The sequence below is a fragment of the Phacochoerus africanus genome, chromosome 9 (genome assembly GCF_016906955.1).
Source record: "Phacochoerus africanus isolate WHEZ1 chromosome 9, ROS_Pafr_v1, whole genome shotgun sequence".
Lineage (NCBI taxonomy): Eukaryota > Metazoa > Chordata > Mammalia > Artiodactyla > Suidae > Phacochoerus > Phacochoerus africanus.
Window position 1 is genome coordinate 93,660,774 of NC_062552.1, and position 19,756 is coordinate 93,680,529.

The 19,756-nt window shown below is 40.2% G+C and overlaps 1 protein-coding gene across 1 annotated transcript; it reads right to left on the reverse strand.

Annotated features, from left to right (window-relative positions):
* Positions 1-1,345: 1,345 nt before the first annotated feature.
* On the reverse strand, positions 1,346-19,535 carry ATP6V1D (ATPase H+ transporting V1 subunit D). Its single transcript, XM_047796997.1, has 9 exons — positions 19,280-19,535; positions 13,865-13,982; positions 10,772-10,851; positions 7,830-7,897; positions 7,253-7,297; positions 5,355-5,458; positions 4,705-4,771; positions 2,950-3,028; positions 1,346-2,042 (listed from the first exon to the last, which is right to left on the reverse strand). The coding sequence occupies exons 1-9, from the start codon at positions 19,318-19,320 to the stop codon at positions 1,901-1,903; spliced, it is 744 nt and encodes a 247-aa protein (XP_047652953.1). The 5' UTR covers positions 19,321-19,535; the 3' UTR covers positions 1,346-1,900.
* Positions 19,536-19,756: the final 221 nt, after the last annotated feature.

Consider the following 19,756-nt stretch of genomic DNA (forward strand, 5'->3'; position numbering starts at 1 on the left):
TAAACACCAGGATCCCTTGAATCAAGCTGCATCTGGAGTAGACCTAACCACACTGTCCTATGTGAATCAACTGTTTTTATATATAAGACAAGACACCATAAAACTCATAGAAGAGAACATAGGCAAAACATTCTCTAATAAATCATACCAGTGTCTTTTCAGGTCAGTCTCCCATGGCAATAGAAAAGCAAAAATAAACAAATGATATGTAATCAAACTTCCAAGCATTTCACAGCAAAGGAAACTATAAACAAAGTGAAAAGACAATGTACAGAATGGGAGAAAATATTTGCAAATGATGCAAGCAACTGCACAGGGCTTATATATATAAACAGCTCCTACAGTTCAATACCAAAAAAACCCAATTGAAAAATAGGCAGACCTAAACAGACATTTCTCCAAAGATATACAAGTGATCAATCGGCACATGAAAAGAGGCTCAACATTGCTAATTATTAGAGAAACGCAAATAAAAACTACAATGAGGTTACCACCTCACACCAGTCATAACGGCCATCATTAAAAAGTCTATAAACAGACGTTCCTGCTGTGGTGCAGCAAGTTAAGGATCCAACATTGTCTCTGCGGCGAGGCGGGTTCAATCTCCAGCTGGACACAGTGGGTTGAGGATCTGGTATTGACACAGCTGTGGCACAGGTCACAACTGCAGCTCAGATTCAATCCCTAGCCAGAGAAATTCCATGTGCCGCAGGTGCAGCCAAAAAAGTAAAAAAAAAAAAAACAAAAAAAACTACAAATAATAAATAGTGTAAGAGGGTGTAGAGAAAAGGAAACCCTCTTACACTGTTGGTGGGAATGTAAATTGGTGCAGCCACTATGGATAACTGTACAGAGGTTCCTCAAGAAACTAAAGAGTTGCCACATAATGCAGCAATCCCAATCCTGTTCATATGCCTAGACAAAATTATAATTCAAAAAAGTACACGCACTCCTATGTTCATAGCAGTACTATTTATAATAGCCAACACATGAATACAATTTAAATGTCCATCAACAGATGACTGGATAAAGAAGATGGGACAGACCTGCGCACACACACACAATATGGAATATTACCCTGCCCCATCAAGAAGGATGAAATAATGCCATTTGCAGAGACATGGATGCACCTAGAGATTATCATACTAAGCAAAATAAGTCAGAAAGGGAAAGACAAATACCACATGTTATCACTTACATGTGGAATTTAAAATATGACACAAATCAACATACCTATGAAGCAGAAACAGACTCAGGATATAGGTAACAGACCTGTGGTTGCCAAGGTGGAGGGTAGGATGGGGAGGGAAGGACTGGGAGTTTGAGATTAGCAGAAGCAAACGACTCATTTTTAAATCATTTTACTGTTGATACCAGTCACATCTGAATGGCAGAACTGTTCCCGTGATAGAGAGGACAGAGACCTACCATTCAAGGAAAAAAAAAAAAATCTGAAGATTTTCATAAAGCTTGAGGAGAGAAGTACTACAGTATCTAACACAAGGATGGCTGCAGTCTCAGACAAAGGTGCCAAAGCATGCGAGTAGGCAGGAACAAAGGGTGCTCCAGCAGGAGCTGGCTGAGACCACTGTCGTTTCCTAGGGGGAATTTCAGAATACGCTTGGTAAGCAAATCACTTGTAACATACATATACATGGAGTACAGTGACACTTCTGCAAAATCTACAAGTTTCTGGGCAGATTCTACAAATGTCATTGATGGTAAATAGTTGTAGAATTATGATTCTGCAAAGGTAATACCATAAGCAAATGTCCAGGGAAATTTTACAACCAGTGAAATTCTGAGGCCAAATAATAAATGGCCACATGTTCCAAATCTATACACCGTGAATTATAATGGTGCCATGTTAGGCCTTCTGAAAGAACCAGAGAAGGAAAGATTATTCAAACAGAAGATCCTCATCCTTCTCCTCAGCCAGAAGATTAGCAGGCTCCATCGCCTCTCCAGCTGCCCTTCGTTGTTCCAAGTCTTTCTCAGACTTTTCCTTGAGAATCTTTTTCTTCTCTTGTATTTTCTTTAACCTGGAAAGTAAGGGAGGGAATTTTCTGAAAACTGTTTTGTTACTAAGTAGAATCCCTTCTATTTATTAACAAGGATAATAAACACCTACAAAATAGAACAAAATTCTATCTTTATTCATTTCAATTTAAATAATTTATAATCCATTTTTTAAAAAAGATTTGAGGCAGAAACACACATATTCTAAGCATAACTGATTTCATAAGCCCCAACTCAAAGAGTGAATAAACTTTGAAGTCCACTCCCTGATAATGGAATAGATTCTGAGCATTCACACATTAAAATTTTAGATCATTCAATATGGATCACTATAACCCTACACATCACTGAAGGACAAAACAAATTCTAGTAACAATGATTATAAATCATACTCAGATGCTACTCAAAGCCCAAGACAGCCATGTCTTTCCTGATGCCTGCCTTCACCTCTCTCTCACTTCTCTGAGCCTGGCACACTGACTCCTGCATACCACCTGTTTAACATTTATTGTCGAATGATTATGATTTATACTATTACATACTGCCCCCAAATGCTTTTATAATTTCCCCTGGAACACTTTCGATATGCAATACATACCTGTTAACTGACTGATGAATTCCAATTTCTTTTTATGTGAGAGACACCAATCTAAGTCAGTTCCTTTTTAAAGAATTATCAAGATAAACTACTAATAGTTTATCTCAAGGGCCTAAGTTTTCAGAGATACCATAGCTTAGTTATGTGTAAAAACTGGCATTGATTTGCTTCCACAGCCTTTGGCAATATTATTTCTTGCTTCTTATTTATCAGAATAAAATACAAGTTGTGCTAATTCTAAAGAACATAAGCCAACAAGTCCCTCAGCAAATTGAGCTTTTGGAATATAGAAAAACAAAAAAAATGATCAGTAACTGCCAGTTCCAACAAACCTATAGAACTCTTCTCGCTCTCTCTCATCCAGCTCTGTGATGATATAAGCAAGGGTGCGTTCAATCCGAGGAATGATGACTGCGGTTTAAAAAAATTTACACATGTGAGAACTTCAAACCTTCTTTCAAACTACCAGTGTTCACTTGTATAATAACTTATTTTTTCTAACTAAAATAAGTGTACTTTTAATGTAAAAAACAGAAACTCAAAAAGAAATGAAGTATAATCCAACCACCCATCATTAACTTATAAATATTCTGGTATATACCTTTGTACTGTCTTTTCTATGCACAGGTAACACTGGACCATGATATATACAAAATGAATATACAGAATTTATATTAATATATAACACTGAACCACAGATGTTATTTTAAATTTAATAGCAATTCACTGTTAAAAAGTGAAACAGGAGTTCCTGTCATGGCTCAGTGGTTAATGAACCTGACTGGTATCCATGAGGAAGCAGGTTTGATCCCTGGCCTTGCTAAGTGGGTTAGGATCCAGTGTTGCTGTGAGCTGTGGTGTAGGTGGCAGACACGGCTGGGATCCCGTGTTGCTGTGGCTCTGGTGTAGGCCAGCGGCTACAGTTCCGATTTGACCCCTAGCCTTGGAACCTCCATATGCCATGGGCGCGGCTCTAAAAAGACAAAAAGACAAAAAAAAAAGTGAAACATCGAGCAGAGAGAATACAGTTGAATTGTGTGTCAGTCATAAGGTTCTACCTTACACAGAATTTTTTTGTCTTTTTAGGGCTGTACCCATGTCATATGGAAGTTCCCAGGCTAGGGGTCAAATCGGAGCTGTAGCTGCTGGCCTACGCCACTGCCACACCAACTCGGGATCTGAGCAGTGTCTGTGACCTACACCACAGCTCACAGCAATGCCAGATCCTTAACCCACAGAGCAAGGCCAGGGATCGAGCCGGCATCCTCATGGATACCAGTCAGAGTCGTTTCTGCTGAGCCACAACTGGAACTCCCTTACATTGCCTCTTCTGCTTTTAGAAGGCGAACTCCTTAAGAACTAAAACTGTTACCTTATCCATTTTGTTTTGCTTGCAACTCCACGCATAAGGCCTGGCACTAGCCAAGCAGTCAGGAAATGTGTTTCCAGTTTTTTAAAAAATGACATAAACTTCCTCTTTCACACTAATAGAGCCCAATCAAAGTAATTTCTTGGCTGTTCAAATTTTGCACCTTTCTTACCTTAAAACTGAATAAATGTTTCTTGAATAAAAACTGAGTTTCTTGAAGAAAAAGTACTGTGGCAACATTCAGGAGTCATAGTTTTAAAATAGTGAAAAAAAGAGACATGGAAAATAAATGCATCAAATGGGAAAATTTGTTTTTAGAAATCAAGGAGAACAGCATGGGAACAGGACATAGAGCCTGAGGGAGAGAAACTTAAAGTTAAATACCTCATGTATTCAAAAAGGTTTATCACTCACTCACTGAGAAGAATTTATGAAAACACTTGGGCTCTTGGGACATAGTTTCACTATTCATTAATAGTCTGAAATGAATAATACATCCCATAACTTTAAACTCGCCACTCCCCTGTGACTCTCCCTGTATCATACACACTTCTACCAAAGGATTTACTAACACTACTAACTCACTGCCCTTCCCACGGTGGGCAGGGGCAATAGCTTATTCACCAGGTGACAGTGCCTGATTCCTAGCAGGTGCATGACAAATGTGGAGGTGTGGATAAGAGGATGAACAAAGAGCCTCTCAGCAGCTTCCACTCACCGTGTTCAATGGCATTTACACGCCTGTTGGTTATCTTAATAGCTTCATCCAAAGTAACAAAGGAAGTCTAAAATAAGAAGATAAATTACCAATGTAAGCACAGTCTTCGTAATCACCCCGTCTACCTGGCTTCACTCGGCACGTGTAGAAAACATCTGGAAATGAAGTCTTACCTCTAGTCAACCTACTTAAACAAAATTCTTCTGAGATTTCCTTAGAGCTAACATTATTTCCATCCTATTAGAATTTGTTTACTTCAGACTCACCTAAAGTTATAAAAATGGCAAGAAGAGAGAATCGTACACTAATGACCTAGATATGTATCCACTGACCACACAGGAAGAAAGTTGGCTTTCATGCATACACCGTATTATATTTACATTTAAATCTAGTATTGACCATTGCTCTCACTTAGCCAAGAGTTGAAACTACACCACTGCACAAACATTCTGTTAGCAATAAAAAAAACAGGGACAACGGTGCAGAAAGCCACCATTTCAGAAATCAAAACATTTCTGGTTAGTTTCACACTGGTCCATGGAAACGGTTTCCCTTTCTAAGTGCAGTATGCTCTGATGGAAGGTCTGAATCTCCCCAACTCGACTACGACAAATCAACAGCAGGAGTTCTCCAGCTCTGTTGCTGCTTACCTGCAGCGAAGCTAGTTCCACCAGCAGTTCCACTGCTTTGGCATAATTCCTCTTCAGTTTAGCCAACTGTTCCCCACCTCTGGCTAAACCAGTCAGCTCATAACCTGAAAGAACCAGTCAGACGACATTTGTATTGAGAGTATAAATAATCTTCCCCAAAAGAAGACCAGTCAGAATAACAAAAAACATGGAAAAACACATTCACTAACCCTATTAAATGCAAACACGAAGTGCGCATTTCGCTCCCTCTACTATAGGACATGCTGCTGAATAGTTCTGCGCAAAAATACTATTCTAAATATAAGTACAGGAGAAACTTTTGACCAACCTTCAGAAGTTTACAGGATTAACCAATGTGCTGCTTCCCTTTGGAGATCACACTGTCTGATGCCCCAGTACAGGGACACTCTGTTAACACGTGACTCTAGAATACTCTACTTCTTTATTCAAGCCACATTAAATATTCTATGTGAAACAATAAAATATGAGGGCCAAAGAAAAAATATTTTTCTAAGAAGAAAAGCTGATTATTTTCAGAAGACTCAATGAAGACGCCTTACTACTCAAAACATGCTGTCAAATTAGAAAAAGGGAAGACAACTATGAAAAACTGAGAGTAGGCTGGCTATAAAAATGTAGGACAATTCAGCATTCATATTGTACCACGGTGTCAAAGATATTATTCCACTTTAAAGAGACTGGAAATTTAAACAAGGTGTTATGGGTATGGGTTTATGGAGAAAGACAACACAGAAATCTAATCAGTAGATTCATACTCAAAGAAAGGCCATAGCCTTGTATTTTAAAAATGGCAAATGACTCTCTCTACATTTCTAGATTGAAATATGTTAAGCCATGCACAGTATTTTATGACTCTCTGCCATAATTTTTTTGATTAACTGATCAACTATTATCACAGCTCTATCTGATAAGGTGGTTTCCAACACTGGAACCACTGAACTAACTCTAAGAAGGTCTATCTAGCACCATTTTTCAGAATAAGGTCCAGGAGTTCCCGGCGTGGCACAGTGGTTAACGAATCCGACTAGGAACCAGGAGGTTGCGGGTTCGGTCCCTGCCCTCGCTCAGTGGGTTAACGAGCTGTGGTGTAGGTTGCAGATGCGGCTCAGATCCCGTGTTGCTGTGGCTCTGGCACAGGCCAGTGGCTACAGCTCCAATTCGACCCCTAGCCTGGGAACCTTCATATGCCGAGGGAGCGGCGCAAAGAAATAGCAAAGACAAAAAAAAAAGAATAAGGTCCATTTAAAGAATGGGAAGCACAGATTAAGAAAACAAACTTAGGGAATTCCCATCGTAGCTCAGCGGAAACAAATCTGACTATAGCATCCATGAAGATGCAGGCTCGATCCCTGGCCTTGCTCAGTGGGTTAAGGATCTGGTGTTGCCATGAGCTGTGATGTAGGTTGCAGATGAGGCTTGATCTGGCATGGCTGCGGCTGTGGTGCAGGCCACCAGCTACAGCTCCAATTTGACTCCTAGCCTGAGAACCTCCATATGCCAAGAGCAGGGCCTAAAAAGACCAAAAAAAAAAAAAAGAAGAAGAAGAAGAAGAAAAAAGAAAACTTGTGGTTAGCAAAGGGGAAATGTGGGGGAAAGGGATAAATTAGGAGTTTGGGATTAACATATATACACCACCATATACAAAACTGATGACCCACAAGGAACTACTGTACAGTACAGGGAACTCTACACAACATTCTGTGATAACTTATATGGGAAAAGAATCTGAAAAAGAATGAATATAGGAATATGTATAACTGAATCACTCTGTTATACACCTGAAACTAACACCAGCACTGTAAAGCAACTATACGCCAATAAAATAAAAAAAGAATTCGGAGAACCAGAGACATACCCATAAAAAATTTCACACTTACTGTCGGTTCCTTCATGATAATGTTCAAATACTGGCAAAGTAACACCTGTTAAACAATGAAACATAAAGATTCACAAACATGTCCTTTCACATACAATGCACACATTTTGATAAGTTTAGGCATATGCATACACCCATGAAACCATCATCACAATCAAGGTAATAAATATATCCACCATCCCCTAAAGGTTTCTTGTGTCCCTTTTTGTGTGTGTGTGCATGCATGTGTGTTAAGAACACTCAATGTGAGATCTACCTTCTTAAGCTTTTAAGTGCACAATACCATATTATTAACTATAACTACAGACACTACTGTATGGCAGGTCTCTCTAATGTATTTCTCTGTGTAACTGTAAATTTATATCCACTGAACAACCAGTTCCTCATTTCCCTCATATCCACTGACCAGTTCTATCCCCCGGCAATCACCAGTTAACGATGGTTTTAACATGTAAAGCCAATCAACTTTTTCTAAGAAGAAAAGAGGAATTGGGACATCAAGATCTTGCCATATAAACAGGTTAATTTTAATACATCATCTTTTCTCCCCTAAGGGTTCTAAAAGGTTGAAAAGTTACCTGCTACATTATCTTTCTTTGCTCTAATCTTCACTTGGGCTTTATTTACGTTTTGGATAACTGTGGTGCTGCAGAAAAAGGAAAGGCCTTGATTTAGTTGAGTGTTTGGAGTAGGAAATAAACCAATAGGACCCATCAAGAGATTTCAACAAAGATGTCACATCGACAGCACTCATTATTACAGAAATACAAATCAAAACCACTATGAGGTACCACCTTACAACAGCCAGAATGGCCGTCATCCAAAAGTCTACAAACAAGAAGTGCTGGAGAAGGTGTGGAGAAAAAGGAACCCTATAACACTGTTGGTGGGATTGTAAATTGGTGCAGCCACTGTGGAAAGCAGTATGGAGATTCCTCAGAAAACTAGAAATAGATCTACCGTTTGACCCAGCAATCCCACTCCTGGGCATCTATCCAGAGAAAACCATGACTTGAAAAGACACATGTACTCCAATGTTCATTGCAGCACTATCTTCAATAGCCAAGACATGGAAACAATCAAAATGTCCATCGACAGAGGAGTGGGTCAAAAAGATGTGGTACATATACACAATGGAATATTACTCAGCATTAAAAAGGAAAGAAATACCGGCATTTTTAGCAACATGGATGGACCTGGAAATTATCATGCTAAGTGAAGTCAGACAATGAGACACCAACATCAAATGATATCACTTACATGTGGAATCTAAAAAAAGGACACAATGAACCTCTTTGCAGAACAGATACTGACTCACAGACTTTGAAAACCTTATGGTTTCCAAAAGAGACAGTTTGGGGGGTGAGGGGATGCACTGGGGTTGTGGGATGGAAATCCTATAAAATTTGATTGTGCTGATCATTGTACAACTCTAAATGTAATAAATTCATTGGGTAATAAAAAAATAAAAAAACAAAGATGTCACAATTAAGTATGTTTTGATGACTTTTTTCAGAAAGGGAGATCACTGATGCCAGAAGAGGGCCTCAGAGAGCAAAGAATGAACAATATTCAAACATTAGCCATACAAATACAAAGAATGACTTTAATGTACATGGACTGCTTGAGTTTTCAGTCAGACACATGGTGCATGGATGTGACTTTAGGGATTTTCATTCCAATAATATAATTTTGAGAAAAATGTTCCTTCTTTCTAGGTTTGCTTTTCAAAACCATCCAGGTCTAGCTAAGCAGGAGTTCAATTCCTTTACCCTGGCACCTATCTGGCTTTGTCTCAACCTGTTATTACCACAAAATAAAGTGTTTTCCCCATAACTACTCTCAAACACATTCACACTACCTGCATACCCTTACACACTACTGATTCCCTCCGTCTCATGGAAAAGTCAACGCATCCTACTGACATTGGCAAAATTAAAGCCTCCTACTTCTAAAGGTCTTATGCACTTCAGGCTGTAAAACTGCCCATAGGTAATGTTCCCAGATAACACTAAGAATGGGTAAAGAAAACTAAAATAAAAAACCCTTAAAAGAGGGAGTCCCATTGTGGCTCAGCAGAAATGAACCTGACTAGTATCCATGAGGTCGTGATTCCTGGCCCCGTTCAGTGGGTTAAGGATCCTGCATTGCCATGAGTTGTGGTGTAGGTTGCAGACGTGGTTCAGATCCCATGTTGCGGTGGCTGTGGTGTAGGCCAGCAGCTATAACTCAGATTCAACCCCTAGCCTGGGAACTTCCATATGCCATGTGCGCAGCCCTAAAAAGCAAAAAAACCAACCCTGAAAACAACTTACGCTTTTGCCCCTAAACAGTCATTTGACTTCAGGAAAGCAGTGAACTTAAACCGAGAATAACAATGCTTGCCTGGTCCACCACACAGGCTTATCTAGAGAATCAAATGACATAACAAAACATATGTAAGCAATAACTAAGCCATTTTGCATGCTTTGTAAATCATATATTGACAAAAGCCATAAATCCATGGTCTTTAAACAATCAATTCCATTCTTGAAAATTTTCCTAAGGAAATAATTCGGTAAAACAAAAACATACATAAAAATATCCATAGCACCTTTCCTAATATTCCAAAAATCTGACAATCAACGCAAATGCCCCCCATTCCAGGAAAACATTATCATACACCTACAGAAAGATTATGCAGCTATGTGAAAACAAGGAAAAATGTTTATGATACAATATTATATTATTTTTTTGTCTTTTCAGAGCTGCATCCATGGCATATGTTGGTTCCCAGGCTAGGAGTTGAATCACAGCTGTAGCCACTGGCCTACACCACAGCCACAGCAACTTGAGATCTGAGCTGCATCTTCGACCTACACCACAGCTCATGGCAATGCTGCATCCTTAACCCACTGAGGCCAGGAATCAAACCTGCATCATCATGGCTACCAGTCAGATTTATTCCCGCTGAGCCACGACAGGAACTCCTATGATACAATGTTAAATGAAAATTGAGGGAGTTCCCATTATGAATCTGACTAGTATCCATGAGGATGTGGGTTCGATCCCTGGCCTCGCTCATGGTTTAAGGAGCTGACGTTACCATGAACTGTGATGCAGGTCGCAGACAAGGCTGTGATCCCCTGTTGCTGTGGCTGTGGTGCAGGCTGGCAGCTGCAGTTCCAATTTGACCCCTAGCCTGGAAACTTCCATGTGCAGCAGGTGAAGTTCCTAAAAAGCAAAAAAAAAAAAAAAAAAAAAAAAGAAAGAAAACAAAGAAAGAAAGAAAAAGAAAAACTGAGTGTTAAGATATTAAGTATCCTGTGTCTGCAACCATGTAACTGATGTTAACAGATACATGTAGGTAGTAATAAAAACAACAGTGTTAAAATGATGGGGGTCAGAAGTGTTTCTTTTTTATTACTACTATGTCCTTTGCCTTTAATGTGTTTTTCTTTTAATTTAAAAGTGGCTTTGAAATGAAATTATGAACATGACTGCACTTTGTTTTCAAAACTCCCCACTTAAGTCCTCTTACCTGAAGTCCCCTGCTGTGAACTTGGCCTCGGCAAGTGAAAAAGCAGCTTCTCTCATCACTTCACCCATCAACATTTTAGTCTGGAAAAAGCATAAACCAACAGCTGATTCAATCAAGTTTTTTTACAGGGAAAAATTATATAATAATGTTTCTTTAATAACCATCATTATTTTATGCCAAGTGTACATGTAAATATTCATTTGGTAACAGATAAGTATCTCCAATTTTGTTTGAGCAGTTTCGGTTATGGTAACTAACGATTTTGCAAAATCATGAATTTTATAATCAAAATATAAGAATAAAAACACTAAGAAACAGAAAACTGAATCTTAGGTGAAGGGCCTATCTTGGGACCATGTCAGTGTGCTCAAATTAACCATTTAAATTCACTGCAGTACAGTTAAAATCCTAATGGCATAGTAATTCTAAAATAAATCTGGAGGGAGTTCCCATCGTGGCTCAGTGGTTAACAAATCCGACTAGGAACCATGAGGTTGTGGGTTCAATCCCTGGCCTTGCTCAGTGGGTTAAGGATCCGGTGTTGCCGAGAGCTGTGGTGTAGGTCGCAGATGCAGCTCAGATCCTGCGTTGCTGTGGCTGTGGCTGTGGCCGGTGGCTACAGCTCTGATTAGACCCCTAGCCTGGGAACCTCCATATGCCACGGGAGCAGCCCTACAAAAGGCAAAAAAAAAATTCTGGAGTATCACTTCACACCAGTCAGAATGGCCAACATCAAAAAGTTTACAAACAAGATGGCAGAATAGAAAGACTGGAGCTCAACCTCTCTCCTAAAAATTAACAACTAGATGCTGAGCAATCTTCAACCAAATGGACCAGAAACTTTCAAAAAGATATTCTACTACAGAAGACAAAGAGGAGGCCACATCAGGAGCAATCCCACTCCTGGGCATCTATCCAGAGAAAACCATGACTCGCAAAGACACATGTACTCCAATGTTCATTGCAGCACTATCTTCAATAGCCAAGACATGGAAACAACCAAAATGTCCATCAACAGAGGAGTGGATCAAAAAGATGTGGTACATATACACAGTGGAATATTACTCAGCCATTAAAAGGAATGAAATACTAGCATTTTTAGCAACATGGATGGACCTAGAAATTATCATGCTAAGTGAAGTCAGTTAGACAATGAGACACCAACATCAAATGCTTTCACTGACGTGGAATGTGAAAAAGGGACAAAATAAACTTCTTTGCAGAACAGATACTGACTCACAGACTTTGAAAACCTTATGGTTTCCAAAGGAGACAGTTCAGAGGCTGGGGAGATGAGCTGGGGTTGTGGGATGGAAATCCTATAAAATTTGATTGTGCTGATCATTGTACAACTCTAAATGTAATAAATTCAATGAGTAATTTAAAAAAAAAAATGTCTACAAACAAGAGGAGTTCCCGTTGTGGTGCAGTGGAAAAGAATCCAACTAGGAACCATGAGGTTGCGGGTTCGATCCCTGGCCTTGCTCATTGGGTTAAGGATCTGGCATTGCCATGAGCTGTCGCGTAGGTCGCAGACACGGCTTGGATCCCATGCTGCTGTGGCTGTGATATAGGCTGGCAGCTAGAGCTCCGATTCGATCCCTAGCCTGGGAACTTCCACATGCTGTGGGTGATGCCCTTAAAAAAAAAAAGTCTGCAACAATAAATGCTAGAAAGGGAGTGGAAAAGGGGAACCCTCCTACACTGTAGGTGGCATATAAACTGGTACAACTACTAAGGAGAAGAGTATAGAGGTTCCTTAAAAAACAAAAAAGAGAACTACCACATGACCCAGCAATCCCACCCCTGGGCATTTATCCAGAGAAAACCACAGTTCAAAAACATAAATGCACCCCAGGAGTTCCGTTGTGGCACAAGGGAAACAAATTCGATAAGTAACCATGAGGTTATGAGTACTATCCCTGGCCTTGCTCAGTGGGTTAAAGATCTGGCGTTGCCCTGAGCTGTGGTGTAGGTTGCAGACACGGCTTGAATCCTGCATTGCTGTGGCTGTGGCATAGGCCAGCAGTTACAGCTCCAATTCAACCCCTAGCCTGGAAACCTCCATATGCTGCAAATGCAGCCCTAAAAAAGAGGAAAAAAAAAAAGAAAAAAAATATACATGTACCCCAATGTTCACTGCAGAACTATTTACAATAGCCAAGACATGGAAGCAACCTAAATGTCAACTCAGAAGAATGGATAAAGAAGGTATAGTACATATAAACAATGGAATATTACTCAGCCATAAAAAGAATGAAATAATGCCATCTGCAGCAACATGGATGCAACTAGAGATTATTATGAAGTCAGAGAAAGACAAATATCATGTTATCACATGCATGGGGAAGCTAATTTTTAAAGTGACACAAATGAACTAATTAAAAAGCAAAACAGACTTTCTAAATCAACCTCATGGTTCCCAAAGGGGAAATGTGGAGAGGGGAGAGATAAATGAGGAGTTTGGGATTAACATATACAAACCACTATATATAAAATAGATAGCCAACAAGGACCTACTTTATAGCACACAGAACTCTACTCAATAACCTGTATAATAACCTATATGGGAAAAGAATCTGAAAGAGAATGGACATACATATGTGTACAGCTGATTCACTTTGCTGTACACCTGAAACACAACATTGTAAATTAACAATACTGCAATAAAATTTTAAAAAGTAAATCAGGAATATTTAATGTTTGAGAATACCCAATAATTGAAGAAGACAAAATGGGACGAGTGGAGAAGGTAGAAAATTACCAGACAGGCCAGAAGAGCAGTTCAAAGAAATACCGAAGAAAGAGCATCTCAGGCAGAAGAAATGGCTAATGCAAAGGCCCTCAAGGAGGATATTAGAAAAAAAACTCCAAATGAGATCAGAGGAGCAGGCAGGGGCCAGAGCAGATCAAGTGGGGTTCCGGGGCAAGAGTAAACAGCTTGAATTTTATTGAATCATCTTTCTGAAACTTGTTAGATTTATGGCATTTTTACATTTGCAAGAAAAAATTTAATTACATTGTCAATGGCCATGCTACATTTTCCATAGATACTTCTAAAATAAATACAGTTCTAATCAATGTTCATTCTACCTCTATTATCTTCTTAAGGATCTGTCGAAATCGAAGAGTTAAGGCATCAGATTTTTTCTTCAGGAGGTTTCGACCTGTTTGTGCTCCTTTTAACCGAGCCTTCATGATGGTCTGTGCCCTATGTAGATAAAGTTAAAGACATTTATTCCCATTGTTTAAAAGAAATAAAAATACTTCCCCAATATGATGTTAAAATTATGCTTTGATGTCATTCCTTGAGAGTAAGAATATATAATAGCATTTATGGCTGACAGGCTTAGTTTCTCAATACTGTGTATTTCTACCCTGTGTTCCATAAATGAGAAGGGTTTTTTATTTAAAACAAAAACAAGGGAGTTCCCGTCATGGCTCAGTGGAAATGAATCTGACTAGCATCCATGAGGACGCAATCCCTGGCCTCGCTCAGTGGGTTAAGGATCTGGCATTGCTGTGGCTGTGGTGTAGGCTGGCAGCTATAGCTCCAATTTGACCCCTAGCCTGGGAACCTCCATATGCCGTGGGTGTGGCCCTAAAAATATAAAAAACAAACAATTCTTTAATAAATAATTAATAATTTAATAAATAGGCACTTATTAAAACCATAATAAAACTTACTCAGAGCTCTATTTTATGAGGCCAGCATAGTGCTTATTTTGATCTGTGAGTTAAAACACACATATATGTTTCTACTAGAGATGTAGTAAGTACTTAAAAAAAAAAATCCACCAGTGTATTTCAAAATTTGAAATGTACTTACCTTCAGGACCAACAATTCCACTTTTAGGGATTTATCCCACTGCTTTACTTAAACATTTAGACAAAAACATGCACAAGGTTAAGGATAAGCCTGCCAGCCTTATTTGTAATAGCAAAAGGGTGGAAGCAAATGTTCCACAAAACATGGTTCATACAATAGAATGATATGCAGCCATTAAAAAAAAGAGGAAGGTAGATCTGCATGTGCTCCCAATATTACAGTCTTAGTTATGCAAAGCAAGGGATACATGTGCTTAGAGACACATAGAGTAGTTCTAGAAAGGATCACAGAAACTGTTCACAGCTTCCTTTGGAAAATAAGGCTGAATTTTAAAAAAAAATGGATTTACTCTTTACACTATATCCTATTGTACCTTCTGCATTTTATACCACAATCCATTTCTCACTTTTTCCATTGAAAATGTGGCACTGGAGTTCCCATTGTGGTTCCTTCATGTCTTTGTGATGATGTGGGTTCCATCTCTGGCCTGGTTCAGTGGGTTAAGGATTGGCATTGCTGCAAGCTTCGGGTGTAGCTCACAGATGCGACTTGGATAAGGTGTTGCTGTGGCATAGGCCAGCAGCTGCAGCTCTGATTCAACCCCTAGCTCCAGGAACTTCCATATGCCACAGGTGAGGCTGAGAAAGGAAAAAAAAAAAAAAAAAGCGTGGCACTTAAGTGTTTGGATATCATCAATGATGCCCCTACTACTAATCACTTGATTAATTTGTAAATGATGCTAGGTTACAAATAACATATATAAGTAAACACACTTGAGAATTGACAAGCCACTGAAGTCTCTTTACCTCCTTACTTCAACCTTTCCCCCCCACCACAAATCCCAATACCAAAGTCAAGAAAGCAATGACAGAATTCCTGAAATTAACAGCAAGAATGGAAATGACAGACATTTCCACTCTTGCTACCACATGCCAGATAAAATTTAATGGTGAGGAAAAAAAGTGGTACTAAGATTCAATAATAGATTGTGTAACATACTTAAGGTGATTTGTTTAAGGGGATATACTTTCATATGACTGGTGTTACAATCAACTGCAAAATAGTTCTTGCTAAACTTTGACTAAATTTGTAGATTATACTGAAATCTACCACAGGCAAAAAGCTACTAATTCTAGAGCTAGAAAGGGCTTTAGGAGTTCCCGTCGAGGCACAGTGGTTAACGAATCCAACTAGGAACCATGAGGTTGCGGGTTCGGTCCCTGGCCTTGCTCAGTGGGTTAAAGGATCCGGCATTGACGTGAGCTGTGGTGTAGGTCGCAGACGCAGCTCGGATCCCACGTTGCTGTGGCTCTGGCGTAGACCGGTGGCTACAGCTCCGATTAGACTCCTAGGCTGGGAACCTCCATATGCTTCGGGAGTGGCCCTAGAAAAGGCAAAAAGACAAAAAAAAAAGAAAGGGCTTTAGACATTATCTTCAAATATAGGAAAATGAGGCTTAGAAAAGTGAAACAACTTTCCCACAGTCACTCAGTGAAGAAAAAATAGAGCAGAAACTTGAACCAGACTTCTACTCCAGTGACTTAACCAAGGCTCAAACTAAGGCTCAAAACTAGGTCCACTGTACCCCAACCATGTGCCATACTGTTTCATTTCTTGATTATAAATCATTTCAGTTGAACAGTTCTCTTTGAAATACTATCAGTGGTTGGACGTGCATTGATTAGCCTCACTGGAGATGTAACTGAGTGAAGCTGGTTCCAGCCTGAGCAGGAGGTTTGCATCCGAATGTGTACACTTAATATACTATGTTGTTGACACTATTAGAATTTGGGCTCAAAGAGCTGAATCAGGAGTTCCTGTCGTGGCGCAGTGGTTAACGAATCCGACTAGGAACCATGAGGTCGCGGGTTCGGTCCCTGCCCTTGCTCAGTGGGTTAAGGATCCGGCATTGCCGTGAGCTGTGGTGTAGGTTGCAGACGCGGCTCGGATCCCGAGTTGCTGTGGCTCTGGCGTAGGCCAGTGGCTACAGCTCCGATTCGACCCCTAGCCTGGGAACCTCCATATGCCAAGAAATAGCAACAACAACAACAACAACAAAAAAAAAAAAAAAAAAAAGAAAAAAGAGCTGAATCATATTTAAGCCAAAAAAAAAAAAAAGAATTCTGACTTTGCTTGATTTTAGAAAAGTATGATGCATTTACTATGTTCTATAACAATAACCCTGAGGGGCCTGGTTACACCCTATAATCAAACATTAACATTTCTGCAGTAAAACTTATGAATATTTACACTATGAGGGATAAATAAAGATTTTTCAGTTCAGGACAAAAAAAAATTTAAGTCAAATCCAAGTACTGCAGATTGCAGTAAGTTTATAGTAAAAAGGTGAATTGGTTGATTAAAAGAGTTTAACATGCCAATTTAAATTTACTCCTAAGCAGTGGCATCTCTGTGAAATAAATTTTAATTTTTGAGCCTCAAGGGTGACTTGCCCAAGGGCTTATAGCCAGTATGTACTAGAACCTGAATATGACTGACTTCTGTTGACTTCACGACCTTCATGCCTCTTTTGCTTCCACTCTAAACTTGTTTTGCTCTCTCTGGTGCCTAACTAGACAACAGCTTCATTTCAACCTCATTTCAAAGCATAACACCGTAAGGTGGAAGTATCTCAGATATCCCTAGTGTGTTTTCTACCCTAGCTCTTAAAAAAACCTGTTCTGTTACAAGCTCTAGAGCTGCTTGGCTTTACAAAAAATGTTTGACCTTCAGCTAGGATGACGACTTTGTTTCCAGCTGAATCAAAGACATCTGACTACATGACAAAATACTTGCTGATATGCCTTGGGGAAAATATTTACAGAGAAGATTTCCTCCACCTGATCTTCCTCTCAATCAGGAAGCTGAATCCTCTCAAACAGCAATTTTCACCTTCACAAACTTATTATTTTTTTTTGTCTAAGCCCAAAGAAGTGTATTTGCCTCTTAATCTCAAAAACAAACAAAAAAGTTAACATTCTGATAACTATCAAAGATTAAAAACAGCCAGTCATTAAAGTGGTAAAAACACATGTTTTCAGTAACCACTGACAGGAGGGGAAAGAGCTGAGCTCCATTCCAATTTATGCACAGGTGATTAAGCATTTTAAAATGAGTGAGAGTGGAGGCAAATAGTCAGAAGTGATGATCAGGCCAACTGTGTCTGCTAGCAGGTAATTAAGGGAGGGCGCTCAAGGGCATATCCTCAGGTGTGGGACAAAACAAAGAGCAAATTCTCCTGGCTGTGGCTGCAATGAGTTTTCTCAGGCAGGCATTATACTGGGAGCCAGAGTCATCCTGGGAACAGAGCCTTAGGCTGCTAGAAGCCACAATAGTTTGGTGGTATCTCAGTGCAGAGGTTTGGACTGAGTCAGTCCTTAACTGCTGAGCGTTCTGCCATCCTCAGTAACCCCAGGGTAGTCCTGATCATTAACTATTTCACAGGCATTACCTTTCTCCATAACTGAATTGCGTCCACCTAGGACAAACAGCTATTGAAAAGTCAGGTAAAGGTAAAAACCAAACAAAACCCCCTTCATTTTATTAAAAGCTGTAGCCACCCAGGCAGAGACAGAAAACTAGGTTTAGGGTTTAAATATAACTCTTATTTAAGAGTCCTCAGATTCTCTGAGAAAAAATTCAGAATGAAGAAAAACAAAAGGTCCCCCAAAGAGAGGACCACAGTCAAAACATCTCTCAGAACCAAAACTGACTTTCTGCTCCTTAGTGAAAGAAAAAAAAAAAAAAAGAAGAAGAGAAAGGGGAGAAAACGACAAATAAGAACAATTATTACTTTCCACATGTTCTTAGGCACATTTAAGAAAATTTCAAAATTTTCTTTACAGACTGGCCAAACACCTAGAGTGCTATGCTATTTCTCCAGCCAAAGAATTCAGGCAAAGGAAGCCCACGACTGACCAAATTCCAAAATATGGGTTCATTCAGGCACCATTTTTTTTAATGGACCTTCTATGGATTAATAAAAGAGATCTCATCCTGGAGAGGGCTTGTAGTTCAGTGGTAAATACACATAAAACAATATCCACTTTACAACGTGATGGGTGATATTAACACAGGCCTGAATGAGATGCAATGGTGACAGAGCAAAAGGAGTGCCTTAGAAATTCTGGGATAGCTTCCCACCTCAGGTGACAAACATTTCAAGGGAAAAGGAGCAAGGGGATCCACTATCGAACCTAACGTCCACGTTACGGTGATTGGATTCAACCCCCAATTTGGCTTAGAAGCCTGCTTCCCATCGTAGTAAACTTCCTTTTTCAAAGCATTATCGGGAAACCTCCTCGGCTTGTCTGTCTTTAGCTCTCTTAAGACACAAGTGACGAAAATTTATAGCTACGTAAGGCTAGTGCCCGGCTCAATAAAGGAATGTGGGGTGAAAAGCTCAATTAATGAGTAAAGTCAATGAGCCTTCATAAAATCCAGCAGGCCGGGCGCCTGTTCTCACCGGCTGGGCTCGTTCTGCCCAGTCCGGTTCAAACAGAGGAATGTGTGCGGGCCCGCCAAAGAGCTTCGCCCTGGACTCACGAAGTGTCTGAGAAGAGCTGAGAGTCGGCCAAGGAAACAAGGTGCCTCGCTGCTGGTCCAGGGTGTGAAGGGACAGAGGCTCCGGGCCGGTGTTCCTGAACCCGTAAGTGTGTTCGTTCCATTCTTTTACTTACATTCGCGAGGGAAAGATTTCAATTCGGTCTTTGCCCGACATTCTGACGGCGACCGTGCGGCTCGGGTCCCAGGCCAGGCAAGTGCTGCAGCCACAGAGTCTTTCTCTACCGGAGTCAGCTGGTTGTGTCACGTGACGCCCCTCGCGTTGCTAAGAGGCAGCCGGAGTGTCTCTTCTTCACTTCCGCTTTCTCTTGGCACAGGAGCGCAGGGAAGGCCGGGACAGGAAGAAGGCGATGCCCGGATGTTGAGGCGCGCGCACCCCGGAACCGCCCCTCGATTCCGGTTCGCTGCCTAGCCCCTCCCCCTCCAGCTCCCAGGCGGCTGCGCAACGCTCTACACCCAAGAGACGAAAGAACAAGAGAAGAGTTTACCCCTTCTCCTCCTCCACATTCACCTCTGGTCACAGCGCCACCCCATGGTTGACTGACAGTATCGTAGAGAACTTATTCTTTAGGGACAAGGAATCCGAGTCCTAC